At 56.9% G+C, this 21,030-nt stretch overlaps 1 protein-coding gene across 3 annotated transcripts; it reads left to right on the forward strand.

The window, feature by feature from the left end:
• Positions 1-632: 632 nt before the first annotated feature.
• Klhl26 (kelch like family member 26) lies at positions 633-20,319 on the forward strand. 3 transcript variants are annotated; one of them, XM_048342610.1, is made up of 3 exons: positions 633-759; positions 16,643-16,825; positions 18,006-20,319. In XM_048342610.1, exons 1-3 carry the CDS (start codon positions 677-679, stop codon positions 19,585-19,587), a joined length of 1,848 nt encoding a protein of 615 aa, XP_048198567.1. In that variant the 5' UTR covers positions 633-676; the 3' UTR covers positions 19,588-20,319. The 3 variants fall into 3 exon arrangements, with proteins under 3 accessions (XP_048198567.1, XP_048198568.1, XP_048198569.1); XM_048342611.1 differs by lacking the exon at positions 16,643-16,825 and having other exon boundaries at positions 658-759; XM_048342612.1 differs by lacking the exon at positions 633-759 and having other exon boundaries at positions 16,782-16,882.
• The last annotated feature ends 711 nt before the right edge of the window (positions 20,320-21,030 follow it).

A 21,030-nucleotide genomic window follows, 5' to 3' on the forward strand; every position in this document is an offset into this window, starting at 1 on the left:
CCTGCGTTCTGAGATCTCAGCCACTTGAGTAGGATTAGAGGCGTGAGCCACTGCCACCTAGCTCACTGCCAATCCTGGGGCTTAAACTCAGGGTCTGAACACTGTCCCTGGCTTCTTTTTGCTCAAGGCTAGCACTCTGCCACTTGAGCCACAGCGCCACTTCTGGCTGTTTTCTATATATGTGGTGCTGGGGAATCAAACCCAGGGCTTCATGTATAGGAGAGGCAAGCACTCTTGCCACTAGGCCAGCTCTCAACTTCCTTTTTAAGGTCAGGCGCAGCCCCTCATTCCCCAAGGCTTCGCCTCAATTCCTTACCCTTTGCCCAGGCACCCAGCCTTTCCCACCTATTTTAGGCCACACCCACGGGCAAAAGACAGGCTCCTATCTCGCCTTACCCTATGCATGGAAAACCCCTGGCCCTTTAGGCTCGCCCCTGCGGCCTGGGCACTGGACACGCCCCTCAATTTGGCCACACCCACCACCCAGCTTCAGGCCCCCCTGTAGAAGACCCAACCTCACTCTGCATCCTGGCCGCGCCTAGGACGGCCACGCCCCTCATGAAGACCACGCCCTATAGTGTGGCTCCGCCCACAGCTCTCGGTTAGAGGTGGGCGCGCACTGCTTTCGTCACTCGAATGCGCGACACACAGCGGCACCAGCGGCGGCGGCGCCAAGATGGCGGAGTCGGGTGGTAGCAGCGGGGGTTCTAGCGGCAGCGGCGGCTTTATTGCAAGCCCGGGCTCCGAACGCCCGAACAGGTGAGCCCTTGGGCCGTGGACCCTGAGGGGCTGGAGATGACCCCTGGCCCGCTTCCAGGGCCTTTCGCGGGCCATCCTCTGGCCTCGGGAGTCAAGGGCCTCTGGGGGGCCGCGGGGCTCCCCAGATCCCGCAGGTGTCCGCATTGAGTCCCAGAGCCCCTCCATCACCGGCAGTGGCCGGGGCACCCCTGGGACTGGCCAGGAGCCTGGGGCGGATGGCCCGGGGAGTCGAAGGGGACCTGGGGCGCCGAGGAGGCCAAGCCCGGCTCGCTGAGGCCCTTGCCTCTCCCAGCCTAACGGAGGTCCTGGGAATGCGCGGACCGTGGGAAGTTATGCTGGGGGGAGGCAGGGGGGCTGTGTCAAGTGAACCCCAGAAGCTGGCAGGGGACTATGGGGCCTGGAACCTGAGAGGATAGACTGAAGGAGCCTGATGGGCTGGGAGCAGCTTGGAGAACACAGAAGCTCCAGAGGCCTAGAAACGCTGGAGAGGGGCCTGGAGAACCCCAGCATTTAAAGACTTAGAGGGTGTAAAGAGAACAAGGACGGCCCCTTCCTTGGGGTTCTTCTGTCCCACCTCTTCTCAGACTAAAAGACGCCCCAAGCAAGGTACCAGAACTTCCTTTGATCGGAGAGTCTCTTTCTTCTTCACCAGATCTTGACACGTGTTGCTTGAACCCCAAAATTTGCTAACAAATACTAGATGTTTTCTACGCTTCTGTGCGTTGATTTGGGTTCTCAGAGCCCTCTTCATGAGTGAGCAGAATTACAGGTGACAAGAATCTCAGTGCCTGGGGAATACTGCTAAATTTGGCACACAATTGTTGTGGGCTGCGCCAGGTTGCTCCGGTCCTCCCATGGCTCTGGGTTGTGGCTGGCTTGGGGGTGGGGCCAAGGAAGTGGCAGTGGATGCTGTTTGGCACCTAGACGATCAGATAGATGTGTGGGAGTCTAGGACATCCATGACCAGCATGGTTCAAAGCCCTTGGGGTAGAGTGGGGGAGGGGTCAAGGTTGATGGCCCACAGGAGGATCACAGGACTTGGACCACATTCACAACTGAGAGTGACAAGGCTTAGTGACTAGGCACAGGCAGTAGGTAGGGGACAGACAAGATCTGATAATCTGGGAGAAGGGGAAGGTCAGTCATAGAGCTTGAACTCAAGGCCTGGGCTTTTCTGCTCAAGGCTAGCTCTCTACCACTTTGAGCCACAGCTCCACTTTCGGTTTTCTGGTGGTTAATTGGAGATAAGAGTCTCATGAACTTTCCTGCCTGGGCTGGCTTTGAACCCAGTCCTCAAGTCTCAGCCTCCTGAGTAGCTAAGATGATAGGTATGAACCACCAGGGCCAGGGTGGGCTCTTTTTTCTTTTGTCCTCTGCTGATATGTTGACCCACCAAGCTGGCCACTAAGTCTCATTCCAGCCTGGGTCTTTTCTTTTTCTTTCTTCTGCAGTGTTGGTATAAAACCCAGTGCCTTGGGTATGCTAGGCAAAAGTAAGAACCCTACTACCATCAAAGCACATCCATGACCGTGGCTCTTTTTTTTAAAGCTTGAATTCACAACCTCGCATTCATTCTTGCTTGGCTTCTTTTTGCTCAAGGCTGGCACTCTACTTCTTGAGCCATAATGCCACTTCTGGCTTTTTCTGTTTATGTGGTATGGGAACCCTGGGCTTTGTGCATGCTAAACAAGCATTCTACCACTAAGCCACATTCCCAGCCCCACTTCTGGCTTTTTGATGATTAATTGGTATGAAGCCAGCCCAGGCATCTGTTTCTCAGATCTCAGACCCCTTAGTAGCTAGACAATAGGCCTGAGCCACTGATGTCTAGCACCTGGCTTTTTTTTTTTTTTTTTTTTTTACATTTTTCAGAGCTCCTGGCTAGTCTGCCGACTTCCTTCCCTCACAGATCAACAGCTTCTTCTCTTCCCTGGCTCTTTTTTTTTTTTTTTTTTGTCAGTCGTGGGGCTTGAACTCAGGGTTTGGGCGCTGTCCCTGAGCTCTGTTAGCTCAAGGCTATCACTCTACCACTTGAGCCACTGCTCCACTTCGGTTATCTGGTGGTTAATTGGAGATAAGATTATCATGGACTTTCCTGCCCCGGCAGGCTTTTTAAAAAATTTTTTGTTCCCCTCCCCCCCAGTCCTGGGGCTGGCACTCAGGGCCAGAGCACTGTCCTTGGTTTGTTTGTTTTGCTCAAGGTTAGCACCCCGCCACTTGAGCCACAGTGCCACTTCTGGCCTTTTCTATATATGTGGTGCTGAGGAATCAAACCCAGGATTTCATGTAGACAAAGCAAGCACTCCTGCCACTAGGCCATATTCCCAGCCCCAGGCAGGCTTTGAACCCCAATCCTCAGATCTCAGCCTCCTGAATAGCTAGGATTATAGGCATGAGCCACTGGTGTCCAGCTCCCTGGCTCTTTTTAAAATAAATTTTATTGGGACTGGGAATATAGCTTAGCAGTGGAATGCTTGCCTTAGATGCATGAAGCCCTGGGTTTGATTCCTCAGCGACACATAAGCAGAATAAGCCCAAAGTGGTGCTGTGGCTCAAGGGATAGAGTCTTATCCTTGAGCAAAAAGAAATCAGAGGCAGTGCTCAGGTTCTGAGTCCAAGTCCCAGGACTGGCAGAATAGTAAATAAATAAACAGATAAATAAAAGCAATTTTATTAAGTATAGTTAAATATATGCCTTGTAGTTCATGCTTTCTTTTCTTTTTTCTTTTTTTGCCAGTCTTGACTTGAACTCTCCCTGAGCTTCTTTTTACTCAAGGCTAGCACTCTACCACTTGAACCACAGTGCCACTTCCAGCTTTTTCTGCTTATGTGATGCTGAGAAATCGAATCCAGGGCTTCATGCATGCTAGGCAAGCCCTCACCACTAAGCCACATTCCTAGTCCAGTTCACTCTTTTTTTTGCGTGGGTGGCGAGGGGAGGTGGTGGTAGGGGAGGGAGGGGGGCAGTCCTGGGGCTTCAACTCAGGGCCTGAGCACTGTCCCTGGCTTTTTTGCTCAAAGCTAGCACTCTGCCACTTGAGCCACAGTGCCACTTCTGGCTATTTTCTATATATGTGGTGTTGAAGAATTGAACCCAGGGCTTCATGTATGCGAGGCAAGCACTCTTGCCACTAAGCCATATTCCCAGCCCCAGTTTACTCATTTTAACTGGATAGTTCATTACGGGTTTTGTTTTTGTATTTATTTACTTATGTATGTAAATATGTATTTTTGTTGCTCTTGGTGCTTGAACTCTGGGCCTGGGCACTGTCCCTGAGCTCTTCAGCTCAATGCTAGTGTTCTACCAGTTGAGCCACAGCCCCACTTCCCGGTTTCTGGTGGTTAATTGGGGATGAGTCTCATGGACTTTCCTGTCCTGGCTGGCTTTGAACTGCAATCCTCAGATCTCATCCTCCTGAGTAGCTAGGATGGCAAGTGTGAGCCAGCAAGGGCTGGGTCTTACTGTATGATCCAGGCTGGCTTCAAACAGTTGATCCTCCTGCTTTGCCCTGAGTGTTGGGACTGAGGGTGCTTGTGATGCCCAGCTCCATTCATTAAGTATCACCATGTTTAATGAGTTGTGCATCTGAAACCAGGGTTTTAGAACCTAGACCCCAAGTCCAGGAGTCCAATTCAGGTCCGGCCCCTCATTCCCAGAGGCTGAATAAAGGCAGCACAGCCCTGTGAAGATGTGGTTGGGTGAGAGGGTGAGGAGGGAGGTTTACAGTTACCTCAGCCAAGGTTACAGGTGTGGCAGGCTTGACCACAGGCTCTCTTTGTCCTTGGAGGAGTCTGAGGTTGTTGTCACTTAATATAGGACCGGGACAGGAGCTAGGTGGTCTCCCAAGTTTTGGGCTGTTTGCTTTAAGATGGTAAGAAGGAGGCATGGCCTCCACAGAGAGGCTGCTTGGATTCTTTTCTTTCCTCCTACTTTGCAAAGGGAACAGCCCAGACCACAGGTGGTGGTTTACTGGAGAGATAAGAGTCTCATGGACTTTCACAAAGTTGAGGAACCTTGGGCCCAGTTCCCAGGGCCCAGCAAAGCAGCTGTTAGTTTGCCGCCTACACGTCCATCACCACTGTTGTGCCAAGTCGCGAAACCACCACCAAGAAGACCACCAAGACTCAGACATTCCGAAATGCAAAAGCAAGGCAAGGCTTTATTTAAGCGAGCTGCAACTCGGGCCTCGTCCTACCCACCGACACAGCGGAGCTTAGGAGGGAGCCCCGAGCTGTGATTACATAGGGCTTATAAAGGCAAAGAACAAAGTTACAACAATCAGGTGTTCAAGCAAGCAAGATTAGGATACAGGTACAAATCTGATTGGCTCAGGTTTCGATTCTAAGGGTGGTCAGAGTTAAGCATTCCCAGCGGTTAGAGTTCTAGACCGACTGGGCCCTAATGGGCTTGTCCTGGGTCTGCTCACAGGGCCTGCTTATCTCAGGTTCGCGTGGTAAAGTGGGGTTCGCATGGTAAAATGGGGTTCACGTGGTAAAATGGGGCCTGACTTCAAAGTCTGGCACTTCACCACCACCCTTTTATTTATTCTCTGTTCATTACTGTTAGTGTTTGAAATGTTTGTGTGCTGCTGCTGAGCTAGCTTTAGCCCAACTTAGGCTGCAGTTGGGGTTTAACCTGAGGCCTAGTGCTTGCGAGCAGTTTCTCTAATGTTAAGCCGTGCCTCCAGCCCTACAATGTAGGATTTTTGGGTTTTTTTTGTTGTTGTTTTGGTATTTTTGCCAGTCCTGGTACTTGAACTCAGGACTTAGGCACTGTCCCTTAGCCTTTTCGCTCAGGCTGGTGCTCTACTACTTGAGATATAGCTCCACTTCTGGCCTTTTGCTGGTTAATTGAAGGGTCTCATGGACTTTCCTACCCCTAGTGGCTTTCAACTGAGATTTCAGCCTCATGAACAGCTGGTATATGAGCTAGCACCAGGTTCCAGTCTAGAGGGAGGTGTGTGTGTGTGTGTGTGTGTGTGTGTGTGTGTGTGTGTGTGTGTGTGTTTCAGTCTCAGCCTCCTGCCTTGCCTCCAGACCCAGGTATACCCTGATCCGCTTTCAGCTTCTAGAAATCTCTTATAAATGTGTGTGTGTGTGTGTGTGTGTGTGTGTGTGTGTTTCAGTCTCAGCCTCCTGCCTTGCCTCCAGACCCAGGTATACCCTGATCCGCTTTCAGCTTCTAGAAATCTCTTATAAATAGTATCACTCCACATGTGGTTGGTTTGCTGTGTGTGGTGCTGAGTTCTAACTGCTGGTCTCCTCAGTGCTTATGCACACCTTCAGACGCAAGACTTGTCCCCAGGGTGTTTTGTGGTGTTCCTGCCTCCCCTAACCAGTGTTTTGACCCTTATCCATCCTATTGCTGGAGCAGTTTCTTCTTTTTCCTTGCTGAGTAAAAATAAACAAGCTGTCCTGCAGTGTTTGTTTATTCATCCCCTGACTGGGGATGATTGGGTTGTTTCCATTTGACAATTGCTGTGAACATCTGGATAGGAGCGCTTTTTTTTTTTTTTAAAGGAATCTTACTGTGCAGTCCAGGCTGGCCTGGACTCTGAGTCCTCCTGCCTCAGCCTCCTGATTGCTGAGGTCCCAGGCCCAGCCCACAGTGGATATGTATCTTTGGATGGACAAGTACCCTCTGGGGAGACTCCTAAGAGTGGACTGGGCTATTTCATAGCCATCCAACTGCTGAAGAGGTGGGGACTGGGGTGGGGGTTGTGATAGGGCTCAACTGCCTAGCCAGTGGGAAGCTCTGGTTTCAAACTGCAGTACTGCCAGGAAGAAAAAAAGAGAAGCAAAGCCAGACATGGATGTGCATGCCGTCCTCACAGCATTGCTGGCAGTGTGAACAGGAGCCTCCTACCAGTCCCAACATAAAGATGCTTTCTGTTAAACAGCTAAAGGGCTTCTCTTAAGGTTCTTCTGCCTTGGCTTCCTGGTCTGGGACTACAGATGTGTACCACTGGGTGTGGTGGTTTTGCTCCTTAAAAAAAAAATGTTCTTAGCCCAGAGCCAGCAGCTCATGCATGTTCATAATCCTAACCACTCAGGAGGCTGAGATCAGAGGATTACAGTTCAGAAATTCTTATCTCCAATTAACCAGCAGAAAAGTTGAAAGTGAAGCTATAGTTCAAGTGGTAGAGTGCCACCTCTAACACTTGAGGGAGGGATAAAGCTAAGGAACAGCTCCCAGACCCTGCGTTCAAGCCCCAGTCCTAGCATACACACACACAGTTACATACACATGCGTAAAACTATATGTAGTTGGCTGGGAATGTGGCCTAGTGGTAGAATGCTTGTCTAGCATGTATGAAGCCCTGGGTTTGATTCCTCAGCACCACATATACAGAAAATGGCCAGAAGTGGCACAGTGGCTCAAGGGGTAGAGTACTAGCCTTGAGCAAAAAGAAGCCAGGGACAGTGCTCAGGCCCTGAGTTCAAGCCCAGGACTGGCACAACAAAAACAAAAGACTATATATAGTTACACACACACACACACTCACTAGAAGCCCTTCATTGGGTAATCTGCAAATAATTTTCTCCCAGTCTGTGACTTATTGTCTTTTTTTTTTTTTCCCCCTGGTGCTGGTCGTGGGGCTTGAACTCAGGGTCTGGCCCAACACCACTGAAGTTTCCACAAACAGATTGCACTTGAGTCAGGTGAATGGCTGGGTGTTGTATTTAGTACTATGAGAGGAGTGTGTAGCCATTGCCGCCTGTAGCCCGTTCTGAACACTGTGGGCAGTGCCTGTGATCTTGGCTCTCCAGGGGAAATGGTGGCATGAGGACACTGAAGTTCTAGATCAGTATAGGCTACCTAGCGAGACCTTGGAACAGGATGATACAATACCCCTCCAGTTGCTCCCCACTCATCCCCTTTTGTCATCCCGGTGCCCACTGCTCCATGTGCTGTCTCTGGACTGGCCTGCTGTGGACATTTCGCATCAGTGGATCACTCTACATGACGCCTGGTGCCACTCTCAGCTCTTTACTTTTGTTATTTCTCTCTTACTAAATAACCTTCCCAGGCTGGCCGGGGAGCTCAGCGGAGGCCTGTGCTTAGCAAGCAGGAGCCCTGGGCTCAGCTTCTAGCACTGAAAAACCACCACAGTTAAGGAAGGCATCCCTGAGCCAGGCTGAACTGTAAAGAGAAGAGGTTCATTTTGGATTCCCCCAGCAGGGTGCTGGCATTTGCTGGGCAGACCCTGGGGAACGATAGCCCCCAGGCCACAGATGCCTGTGTTAAGGAAGGCTCTGTCTACTTGGCCCACCTTGGCCTGCGCTCAAGCTACAGGCACAGGTGCAATTTTCGTGTGTGGAAGGGCCTGGTCAGTGGACCCTGGCCCTGCTGTGCTTCTGAGCCTGGGATGTGAGTGGCTCAGAAGGGTAAATGTCCAAGAGATGCGCTGTGGGGTGGAGGTGCCATTAGTGTAGGTGGGGAGGCCGTGATGCCCTGGGCCAGGGCTCCACCCAGGATGCCATGCCAGTTTTCTCACCTGCCTTGGTGGCCAGCGAAGGACTGGGTGGGGTGTCATCCTTGGCCTTGGCCCGCAGCCCCCAGCCCCCCCTTATGTAACTTGTTTGTTCCAACTTCTCTGGGAGCCAGCACTTCCGCCCGCCCCATCTCCTGGGACCAGCAAAGCTGCTGCCTGGTAGACGAGATGTTCTCTCCTGACTGTCTCTCCCAACTGCTGACAGGCTGCCTGCAGCCACTCAGCCAAACAAAAGGCGTTTGTTCCTCCCCAGCTCTCCCCCCCAACCCCCCGCCTCTGGGCCCAGTTCCTGTTGGGGAGGGATTTGGCCGTGGGGGTGCTGTGACTGGATGGGGGCCCTTGGGGGTGGATCCCGGCTAGAGCTGCAGTGGAGCCTCAGGAGCGAGGTCTCCGGTGATCTGGTGGCCACTGCTGACCCACACAGTTTGGGGCCACCATGGGTGGTTGTGGCCTGTTGTAGGCCAGCCCCAGCCCTGTCCTGTGTCCGGACAGGGGAGGGGCAGCGGGGCCCAGTGTGTAGGCTAGGTGATAGAGGCTGGTGCCGACCTAAACAGTTCTGTGATATGGGTCCTGGGGTAGGCACTGGGGGGCAATCTGGGACATGGGACACCCCTGCACCTGGGGTAGGGATCCCTGCACACCTTTCTTATTCCGCACAGTGTCACCACCTGCTGGGCATGTGCCCTGTGTTTGCTGCTGGATCCTGGGCACTGGCTGTTGGCCTGGGCCCTGAGCCCTGTGCTGTGTGCAAGCTGCCAGAGAACACAAGGGGCCTCGAGGCCTGGGTGCTCCTGGTCCCCCTTCCCCCTGCTCCACAAAACCTAGGCTGCCCCTCATTCCAGCCAGATAGTGGCCCACAGCCAGGGGCCAGGGCATGCCGCCTTGGCAGAGCCCCATTCCTACATCTCATTCATTTCTTCATCCTCTCCCCCTGCCTCCCAATTCCTGCCAGCAAGACCATCCCAGACTATTAGGTCACCCTGTGCCTTATACCTATCAGGGGCTCCTATGTGCTTGGAAAGGAGGGCACACATCCATGTTACTCCCTGCCCCTGGCCTCCACTATGCCCCAGCCAGTGTTGCCCCTGGGCCTGGCTGCTCTGTCCTCCCCCATCACAGCTCCCCTTCTGTGTCCTTTGTCTGTCCCCTACTCCGTCCCTCTAGCTCCCACTCTTCCTGAGGGTAAGTTTGTCTCTTCTCAGCATGCCACAGCAGTAGGAATGGGCCTGTGTTGTGCCCCAGTCTGCTGTGGCTTCTAGGGGTAGCCCACCATGGGTCCTCTCTTCCTCCTTGTATTTAGGAACTGAGCCCCACACGGCTCAAGCCCAGCCAGCACTTGCAGCTGCCTGATGTGGAGGTGTGCCACACCGGGGTCCCCCTCCTCTGGTAGCCAGGAGCACAGCTGTGCAGACGAGTGCGGATGAGCTCTCTTAACCCTTGTTAACCCCGGCCTCCCTCCCCTCCTGTGCAGCCTCAGCTCCTGGCTCCCACGGAACAGCCAGCCCTTTCCGGCCACACTCCCATGCGGACACTCCCATGCAGACACTCCCATGCTGCGCAGGGCGCCCTGATCTTCCTGCCAGCTGTCATGCACTACACAGGGCTGGACCTGTGGGCTTTTAAAGGCCTTGAGGGGGTCAGCCTGGGACCAGGGCTGAGATGTTTTCTGACACCATAGCCATGAAATCGCATGGGAAGTCAGGGCTGGATATCCAGAAAGCTCACTCTGGGGTCTGCCTCTGCAGCCCAGGGATCTCAGGCATAACCAGAGGGCAGAGGGTGATTCTTCCAGCTGACAGGCACACAGTGGGCTGGGCCATGCCTCTGCCTGTCCCATGGCTCCTGCCTGGCCCACGGCTCCTGCCTGGCCCACAGCTCCTGTCTGGCCCACGCTGCCTGTGTCATGCGGTGGGCTGTCACAGCACAGGTATCTGGGCCCTCCCCAGCTGGCCATAGTCATGCCCACTGCCATAGCACATACACTGCTAGACTTTCCCATGCTGACCTTGCCCAGAGCCACAGTGGAAAGGATAGCTGTCTGTCTCCTCTTAGACTGGTGGGTCTCTGCCTTGCCTTCCTCCCATGCTTCATTCCTCTGCTAGGCCTCTCTTCCACTCCATGCTTCATCCCTCCTCTGTTAGGCCTGTCCTCTCATGCTTCATCCTTCCTCTGCTAGGCCTCTCATCCAGAGGCCCTCAGGGTGGAGCTGGAAAACCAACAGCTCCCTCCAAGAAAGGCTCAGGATCACCAAGTGTGATGGTCCCGCCTGTCCCGCCAGCCTTCCAGAGGCTGGGGCCAGAGGATCCTGAGTTCAGGACCAGCCTGGGTGCACCACACAAGCAAGGAAACAAAACCCCTCAAAGGTCACATAAAACAATTCAGGGAGTATCCAGCTAAAGGTGCTGGGGTTCAGGGCTGTCACGGCCCTCCTAGGCCTGACTCTGCATCCCAGCAGCCTGGCAGTGTCAGGGGGGCAAGTCCCCATCCAATGGCCCCAGCCTGGGCCCTCACCCAGACCCCATGTCATGTGGTATGTCAGGTATGGGGGCTGCATAATGCCCACCCTGGGGTAAGAGTGGGGAGCAGGAGCTCGCTGAGGATAACTTGGGTCCTCTGACAGGAGAGGAGGGATTTAGGTCCCCCGAAAGAAGACAGTTGTCACGGCTCCTCCTGGTGTTGGCATCACTGCTGTGCTTGGAAGACTCAGCCTCTGTTGTGTCCTGCTCAGGTGGGCTACAACATGGTGAGGCTGTGCCCTGAAGGGCTGGAATTAGGCACCACAGAATCCCGTCGCTGGTTTTCTGGCACCTGCTTGCCCGGTGGGTAGATGGGTGCCCTGGCCATGCCAGCCCAAAGTCTTGCATAGGGGTGGGGCCCAGTGCGAGCCAGGGGAGAGAACCTGAAGGGTCCTTTGGCCCTGGGATTTGCTGGACTGTGAGGGGAGGGGGCCCATGCCAGATCTCTACCCACAGAGCAGGCTCAAGCCTTGGATACAGAGCTAGGGTTGTGGTTTGGGGGGGTTTTAGGCAGAAGAACACCACCACACCACACACAGGGCTGCTGAGGGCCACCTGGCTGATGTAGTCCTAGGATGACGCACGAGGACATGCCAGGGGGCCACACAGAAGGAACAGACAGCTGGGAGAGGAGTTGGGTCCTTCCCAGTGATGCCAACTGGAGTCACCACCTGCCCACTCACACCCCTTACCCATCTACCCATACACTTCTCCTCATCCCTCCACCCATTCGCCCATCCATCCACCCCCACTCATCCATCCATCCATTTACCCATCCATATCCATCCATCCTCCTATCCACCCACCATCTACTTAATCCATCCTTCTACCCATACACCACCATCCCTCCATCTACCCATTTAACCACCCACCATTCACCCATCTACCTACCCACCATCCCATCCATGTACTTAGACACCAACCCATCTACCCATACACCCCCTCACTCACCCCTCTACCTATCCATCTTTCCACATCCATCATCCAGGAGACAGTCTTGGCTGAGCTCTATGTGCTGGACATGATGCTGGACATCAGGACATGACAGCCAGTGAAGCCTCAGCCTGATACTTGGGCTCCCATCTCATCTGTGGGAGAAGGTGTCCTGGCAGGGAGGGGGGAGGGGCTATGGGCAGCAGTGACCTGACAGTGGCCTTCACTTTAGGCCCAGGGTGTCTGTCCACATTCCATCCTACTTGTTCTGCCCTGAAGCTCCACCCGTCCTATGGCTCGGGCAGTCAGGAGTGGGCTCAGCCCTCCATGGCTCTGTCTCTCTAGCTGCAGGTCAGTGTTTCCAAGTCTCACCTGAGACGGACGGTCATGTTCTCTTCCTGCTTACTGTGTGGGCTTGGGCAGGGGCCTAGGCTTCTCTGTGCCTCCAAGCCAGGACCCAGATGTCCATCTGTCCCTCAGGGACAGAATAAGAGGCTGTGGCACACAGCAGGGCTGGCTCTGAGTTGCTCAGTTTTGAGATGATATCTCACTGTGGCCATCATCCCCCTCCCCATCCCATGCTGGGCCCCAAGTGGCTCACCCCTGCCCCTGGGGAGCCCTGATGGAGACAGGCTCCCATGAGGTGGTGCTGTGACCTCATAGCTGGTCAGGGAAGGTGTCCGGCATCATTTTCCTTCCTGGGCTTCCTTCTGGATGACTGCATCTGCGAAGGCTCGAAAGGGATTTCAGTGGGGTGAGGTTGGTTTGTGGGTCGCTGCCACAGCCCCTCTTGTCCACTGGCGGCCCGTACCTTGCCCATCCAGGGCCCACATAGCATCTGACAGGTAAATCAGCACCCCTGAGGAGTCACCCTTCCTGGGGCCATGGCTCCTCAGCCATGCCCCCTCCTCTGTCCTGAGAGGTTGAAGACAGGCAGCATGGCATGCAGCTTTACCTGCATTGGGGACCGTCTGTCACCCCCTGGTGCCTTGGGGGGCTGATGATGAACCCCCACACCCACATGAGTCTTCTCCACCTAAGCTGTCTTGGCTCTGTGGCAGTGGGTGCGGGGAGAAATCACTCCTGGACACCACATGTCACCCTGCATCCCTTGCCATCAGGACAGCACTGCGTCCAGTCCACAAAGTGGAGAGGGAATGGCTACCTGGGCATGGGGCCCAGAGAAGACCCCCCTGCCCCAGGCTGCAGAGATGAGGCATCGCTCTGCAGAACAGATCATAGGCCCAGCTCAGGACCCAGGAGGGCCTAGCTCCCCCAGCACCAGGGCCCTGCCCTACCTGAAGCTTGGGGACCACTGTGCCACACACATGCCTGATGTGCTCCCATTCCCTCTTCTCCACCCTCCTGCCTCCCCATCTCTGTCAGGACCTCCATCTTGTGGTCTTGGCTTACAGGAACATGCTGTGGGAGACCTGTGTCAGACCCTGGCCCCCCACTTATGCATTCAGGAGCTGTCTTGGAGGGGCCCCATGGAGAAGGCTCACCAGGAAAGGAAAGAAAGACTGTGGAGGCGGGGGAAGGTGGTGGAGGGGGACAGGGACCATGGAGCCAGAGCCTGCTGATGCAAGCAGTGCAGGAGCCTGGCCAGGACAGACCTCAGTCTGGGCCAGGGCTGTGAAACCTGTGGTGCCAGAGTCACTGTGGCAACAGCTATGGGGAGGTGCTGAGGGCGCTGTCCATGGCCCCACTCCTGTGCCCCTCAGGTTCCCACCCTGGAGATCAGTGCCGCCCCCCCTACTTTCCCCAGCTAGAAGGGGTCCTCCTGAGTCGCTGGAAAGCCTGGGAGACTCCTGGTGGTGGGATGGGCAGAGAAGAGGGTAGGGGGCAGCGAGTGTAGACAAGAAGCCAGCTCCTCCACAACCTGAGCTGAGCCCTGCTCTCCAGAGCTCTGTCCTCATGCCCTACGAGGTTTCTTTCTTCCTTGTCCATCCTTTCTATGCTCCTCTCTGGAGCCCTGTCTCCCAGGTTTCAGATAAGACGCTGAGGACAGGGGTGTGTGGCTGGCTCTGCCCTCCGCTGCCCCTGGAATGTGCACCCCCAGGCTCCCCATATGGCTGCCTTGTGTGTGGGGTGCCAGTCAGTTGCGCCCCACCACACCTGGTGCTGGAGCCACAAGGACAATAAAAGTGAGCTTGGCTTTGCCAGTGGAGGCTGGGCTGGTAGAGCTGGCTGTCAGGACGGAATATGAGCAGCCGCACCAGCTGGGGCTCCCTGTGGGAGTGGGGGTGGAGTTACAGAACCCCAAAGAAATGCTCCCATGAAATCCTTGCTTTTTGTCTCCCCCCCCCCCCCTGCTTTTTTTTTTTTAGCTGTGGAGTGGTAAGATGGTTATGGGCATTGTCTCTGTCAGGCTGGATCTCAGGGACCAGCAGTTGGGCAGGGTCAGAGGGTGGGTGCCATCATAGCAGGTGTATGCTCCTTCCTCCCTCGTTCCATGCCTCTCTGGCCCATGACCTCTCCCACCACAAGCTCTTGCCTCCATCTTGGTGCCTGGGGCTCTGGGTGGAGGGAGGAAGGCTGGGCCAGGCATCCACGCCCAGAAGGTACCCTGACTGGAGGCCCACGCTTCCCCACCTAGTGGCCATCATGTGCCAGGCGCAGGCTGGGCCCACCAGGGTCCCTGGTGGTGGTGCTGGGAGATGGTAGCCAGGGCGCAGGAGGACGGCTGGCCAGGCCGGGCGGGGACATGTAGCCACACGGAGGCCAGCGCCAGGCCAGCCAAAGCTGGGGTGGCTGAGTGGCCTCCAGAGGCTGCTGACCCGGCTACTGACGCACTGGCTTTGATGACTCACGTGTGCTGACCATGACTTGAGTGGCCGTCTGGAGCCTTGCACTGGGCCGTGGCCCACCATGTGGCCGCCCCCTGTCTGGGCCTGTCTGAGTAATGGACCCTTCCTGCCCTTCCTCCTCTCAGGGCAGCAGCAGAGGACCTTAGTCATCCGCCTGCCGCCCCCGCCTGGCCAGTCGTGCTCCCATCTCAGGCTCAGCCTTTCCACCTCTATGCCCTGTGCGCACAGTGCCACATCCCGGGGGGCCCTCTTGTCTCACTGTGAGCCAGGAGGATGAGGAAGGATGAGACTGCCTCCTCCCCCTTCCTGCAGCTTGAGCAGTGGCCCTGTTTTCTGGGCCAGGGTGACATGGGCCAGGATGGGGTGCTGGGATCCAGGGCACCACTGTCCCCAGGGGTTGCACAGGACTGTGTTCTTGACCCTGGGGCAGGGCTAGCATTGGCCCTAACTTTGCAAACTTGCTGTATGGATGAGTGGTTAACCAGAGATGGCTGGACCTCGACCACTGGCAGCAGAAACCCCAGGTTGGGTCATCTTAAGGAGACTGCTGGATGCCGGTGCCTGGAGAACCCTCGGCTCCTCTGGGTCCTGGCAGAGGCTCTCCCCCGGTCCCAGAGCACGCCTGTAGGCGGCATGGCAGCTTCTAGTCCCCTCCCGCCACTGTGCAGGCACTGGCTTTCCCTTGTCACACTGTGGGAGGGAGGTGGGCACATGTTGGGATGCAGCATGCAGATAAGGGAGTTGCTAGCTCAAGAGCACCAGCCCGCACAATGTTGCCAGGCTCCACCCTGTCTCACATGTCCACTGCTCCCACATGCTCACTGCCCCACATGTGCACTGCCTCCTGTGCCTATTGCTCTCATGCCACTGCTCTCAAGTGCCCGCTACTCCCACATGCCTGTCACTCTCATGTGTCCAGATGTGACATGAGTAAGCCTGGTGTGGCCTCAGCTTCCTCTCACCACCAGCTTCATGGGGGCCAGAGTTTGTTTTTGCTTCTTGGTGCCCTTTATGCAGCGAAGAGCATTGTGAGCCTGTGTCCCCACAGCAGTGATACACCCCTGACCAGGTGTCATTTCCTGTGAAAATGTAGATGTGCACCTCTGCCTGAGCTGAGAGTATGAAGTGACTCCACAGCACCCCATGTCTCCACCACTGCTGAGGAAGACACTGCCAGCAAGAGGAAGAGCACTGAGAGCAGCAGGGTCTGGGCACAGTCATGGCCAGAGCCTGGTGGGCCTCGGAGCCTCAGCTGCCTGAAGCACGGAGAGGACCTAGTGTTGCTTCAGGCACAGGCTGAAAAAGTGCCCCCCAGAGAAGTTGGGAAAGTTGAAGGGGAGAGGCTGGGGCCGCACTGTGACTGGATCTCATTCATGCTCCCTGCACCATGACCCAGTATGATCAGGGTCTGCCTGGACCCTTTTCCTCTGTCCCCAGCCTGGTTTTGAGCTGTGATCCTTAAGTCTCAACCTCCTGAGTGGTGGGAAGCCACAGGCCCCCCACTCTTGGTCTATGTTACCCAAGCTGGGCTCCCCTGCCTCAGCCTCCCGAGGGCTGGGTTCCTGGCAGGCACCATGGCTGCCAGTTATTAGTATTGCATTCTTGGAAAGGCCCCAGCTACATTCTTGGCCCTCTGTGCGGGCAGGCATTGGTCCCAGGACTGGGCGGACAGGGCCCAGCCTGGGAGAGAGCATGTGTGCTGAGCTGAGGGGTCCTGTGGGCTGGCCCTGGCGTGACAGCAGTGTCTCCCCAGCTGTGCGGAGGAGCCGCTCAGGTCCTCCAAGCCCAGGCAGCTGGTGCTGGTGTGGGGTTGGCAGGACCTGAGGCCATCCATGTCTGCTGCCCTCAGAGATGATATCCAGGTAGCCCCAGGCCTTCACTTTATTTATTTTGCTCATGTTTTTAAGTGCTGGGGCTGGAACCTAGATTGTGGTGTGCCTTCAGTCAATACCCTGCACACCAAGTGGCCCTAGCCATTCCGATGTCTGTGCCCTGCCGCAGGTGCTGCTACGCCAGTCTGTCTCCCAAGTGGAGCCCACCTGCGTGAGCAAGGCCCCACCTCCACCCCTCTCCACCCACCTCCTGTCCGCCCTTGCCGCCTTCACACCTCCACGTCTGCTTCTTGCAGTCTGGCAGATAAGAACGGGGCCCTGAAGTGCACCTTCTCCGCGCCTGGCCACAGCACCAGCCTCCTGCAGGGCCTGGCCACGCTACGTGCGCAGGGCCAGCTCCTGGACATCGTGCTCACCATCAACAGAGAGGCCTTCCACGCGCACAAGGTGGTGCTGGCGGCCTGCAGTGACTACTTCCGGTGAGCTCTGGGCCTGCAACTGGGGCATCTGTGGGTCACTGCAGATAAGAACCTCAGGTTTGTCTTCCCTGGCCAGCTCTGAACTGTGATCCTCAGACTCCTGGCTGGCTGGGATTGTAGGTGTAAGCCTATAATAAAACTGGGTCTTACCTAGTCTAGCCTAGAACCGAGGCCTTGAACTGCTTCTCCTGCCTCTGCTTCCCTAGGCCAGGGCCCTGCAGGCAACTTGCAATAAGGCCCCAGGTCAGCACCCACCAGGGGCAGCCATGAGGAGGGTGCCTGCTGTGGCTACAAGGGGAGAGTGCTGGCCGTGGCATGCATGCAGCCACCACCAGGCTTTCTCCCTATAGTGTGACACCAGCTGTGTGCCAGGCTGGCCAGGCATGGTCCCATGTGGCAAGGTGGTGGGAGTACCTTGCTACTGCCACAGAATGGCTGGGTGCTCCTGATCCTCAGAAGTTCCATGTCCTGTTTATCTGGCATGTGGCTACCTGTTACCTGCAGGATGAGGGGCGTCCCAAACATGGCAAGGGCCTCAGGGCTGGATAAGCAGAGGTTACCCCCTTCCTTCCTGTCAGGCTGAGGTGCCCACTGTGAGCCAGGCCATCTGTCCCTGAAGGCCAGCTGCCACTCAGAGAGGGATAGGGCAGCAGTGAGGACCACAGTGGCTCTACCAGCCAGGGTGCCACTGTATTTTTTTTTTTTTTTTTTGCCAGTCCTGGGGCTTGAACTCAGGGCCTAAACACTGTCTCTGGCTTCCTTTTTGCTCAAGGCTAGCACTCTTACCACTTGAGCCACAATGCCACTTTCAGCCTTTTCTGTGTATGTGGTGCTGAGGAATGGAACCCAGGGCTTCATGCATGCTAGGCAAGCACTCTACCACTAAGCTACACCCCCAGCCCCCACTGTTATTTTTGTTCTAAGCTTTGTGGGGAAGCATCCCAGCTGCAGAGCTCCTTAAAGACTTTCCCCTCCCCCTTTGCTGGCCCTGCAGGCCTGAGACCTTAAAAGGCAAGGCTGCCACCCACCCCAGCCACCTCTCCCTTCATCAGAACCCAGGGCCCCTGGGGACTGGTGGAACTGGCTGTTGGCTACACTGCCTTGGGAAGCCTGGGGTGTGCTGGGGGCTGTGGCAGGCACCCCACTTCCCCCACGCCAGCCTGCTGTGTTTCCCACACAGGGCCATGTTCACGGGTGGCATGCGGGAGGCCAACCAGGACGTGGTGGAGCTGCAGGGAGTGACAGCACGGGGGCTACGGCACATCATCGACTTTGCCTACAGTGCCGAGGTGACCCTGGACCTGGAGTGTGTACAGGATGTGCTGGGTGCAGCTGTGTTCCTGCAGATGCTGCCTGTGGTGGAGCTGTGTGAGGACTTCCTGAAGGCTGCCATGAGCGTGGAGACCTGTCTGCATATCGGACAGATGGCCACAACCTTCAGCCTGGCCTCTCTGCGGGCCTCGGTAGACACCTTCACCTTCCGCCACTTCCTGCAGATCGCGGCGGAGGAGGACTTCCTGCGCCTGCCACTCGAGCGCCTGGTCTTCTTCCTGCAGAGCAACCGGCTGCAGAGCTGTGCAGAGATCGACCTGTTCCGTGCAGCTGTCCGCTGGCTGCAGCATGACCCCGCGCGGCGGCCGAGTGCCAGCCACGTGCTGTGCCACATTCGCTTCCCGCTCATGCAGCCGGCTGAGCTAGTGGACAGTGTGCAGACGCTGGACGTCATGCTGGAGGATGTGTTGTGCCGCCAGTACCTGCTGGAGGCCTTCAGCTACCAGGTGCTGCCGCTGCGCCAGCACGAGCTGCAGTCCCCACGCACTGCGCTGCGCTGCGATGTGCCCTCTCTTGTGGCTTTTGGCGGCACGCCCTACACAGACAGCGACCGTGCCGTCAGCAGTAAAGTGTTCCACCTGCCCGAGCCAGGGGCCCGCCACTTCCGCGAGCTCACAGAGATGGAGGTAGGCTGCAGCCACTCGTGCGTAGCCGTGCTAGACAACTTCGTGTATGTGGCTGGTGGCCAGCAGCTGCAGTACCGCAGCGGCGAAGGTGCAGTGGACGCCTGCTACCGCTATGACCCACACCTGAACCGCTGGCTGCGCCTACAGGCCATGCAGGAGAGTCGCATCCAGTTCCAGCTGACTGTGCTGGGCGGCCTGGTGTACGCCACAGGCGGCCGCAACCGGGCCGGCAGCCTGGCGTCCGTGGAACGCTACTGCCCGCGGCGTGACACCTGGGACTATGCCTGTTCACTCAAGCGCCGTACTTGGGGCCACGCGGGGGCTGCCTCTGGGGGCCGCCTCTACATCTCAGGGGGCTACGGGGTCTCGGTAGAGGATAAGAAGGCCCTGCACTGCTATGATCCCGCAGCTGACCAGTGGGAGTTCAGGGCCCCCATGAGTGAGCCTCGCGTGCTGCATGCCATGGTGGGCACCGGAGGCCGCATCTATGCCCTGGGCGGCCGTATGGACCATGTGGACCGCTGCTTCGATGTGCTTGCCGTGGAGTACTATGTGCCCGAGGCAGACCAGTGGACCAGCGTGGCACCCATGCGGGCTGGTCAGTCAGAGGCTGGCTGTTGCCTGCTGGACCGCAAGATTTATATTGTGGGAGGCTACAATTGGCGCCTCAACAATGTGACAGGCATCGTGCAGGTCTACAACACAGAGACGGATGAGTGGGAGCGGGACCTGCACTTCCCAGAGTCCTTTGCGGGCATCGCCTGCGCCCCTGTCCTGCTGCCCCGGGCTGGGACCAGGAGGTAGCCCCGGGCTGGGCCAGGCTGGCCTATTGCCTTGCCACCTCCGGCCTGGCTTGAGGAGCACCTGGCCCTGGCCCAGTGGGCACACAACCCCACTTCCCTCCGCCCCACTGGCTCACAGGACAGGGCCATGGCCTGTCCTAAATCCTCATGGCCTGCCTCACTTCACCCTGGGGAGCCTTGCTAGACACTCAGATATGGCACTGTAACATTGAGTGGGGTCTACAGCCATTCTCCAGGACCTTGGGAGCCTGACCCCATCCTCACCCCCTGCCGGCAGCCCCTGGGCCCCACTCTGCACGTGCCTCCCTCTGCTCCTAGAGTCTGCTTGGCTTCTGGGGCACCAGGGCTCCTGAGGCAAGGGGGCCCACACCCTACTGGCTGTCCCACCCCAGAAAAGGGGATGCCTGGGATTTGGCTGCAGGCCCTCGGCAGGTTTTACCTCCACACAGCCCCCCACATATATCCTGCTCCCCACCCCAGCCCCAAGGGACCAGCCCCCAGCAACCCTTCCCGCCCGCCCCCCCCCAACTGTGCAGGACTTTGATGCCTAGGCTCTTTTTTGTTTTTTCCTTATTGAACAAGCCAGCAGGACTGTCTTCTAAATAACGTTTTTACTTCCTGGGGACTGTTTCTCTCGTGCTGCTAGCAGACCACGGATGCAGTGTTTGTGCACCGCCTGCTGGTCGGGTGCCAGCTCCACATCCCTCCCTCTCCTGAATAAAGATGTGACCGTAGACACATGGGGCATGGCACTGGTCAAGGTGGTCAGCGTCCATGTTGGCCCTGCTGGCCCCTCAGCCTGGGGGTGGGGGGGAATGTGCCAGGAATATGTGGGGGAGCAGCCTATGGCCCCAGTGGCTGTGCTGTGTGTGCCCGGCCATCTCTCCAGAGGGCCTGGCCTCAGTATCTGGCCAGGTCCTGCCTTGTCCTGCTCAGACCCAGGCCCTGAACGCAGACGCGGTCCGGGGTGCAGCGTCCCAGGAAGGGGTGCCCTGCTACTCCCAGAACAAGCCCAGGGCCACCACACTGCACACAGGAGCCAGCCTCGTCCTCACTGGGCTTCGCTGCCCTGAACATCGGAGCCCCGAACTCCCCCACCTGGCCCAGACTGGCCGCAGGGCGTGAGCCCATCACCTCACACCTCGGAACATCTTGTCCCCAGCGAGCTGGCAGGGGTGCTGGGGGAGGGCAGCCAGCCCCGACTCTGGAATGTTCTCTGGGGCCCAGCCCCTCCCGCGGCCCCCACCCCAGCCCCGGAAGGGAAGAAAATTATTTTTTTGTGCTGTAAACTTTAAGCACGGGAAAGCTGTTTTTAATTTAGAAGGAGCTGGCTCGCGTCCTGCCGTCCGTGTCCTCGGGAGTCAGTAGGCGCGCATGCGCACAGCCGCGGACCCACCTGCGGGCATGGGCATGGGCGGCTCGGATGTCCGGGCCCACATGCATG

Source organism: Perognathus longimembris, chromosome 3 (assembly GCF_023159225.1).
Source record: "Perognathus longimembris pacificus isolate PPM17 chromosome 3, ASM2315922v1, whole genome shotgun sequence".
NCBI lineage: Eukaryota > Metazoa > Chordata > Mammalia > Rodentia > Heteromyidae > Perognathus > Perognathus longimembris.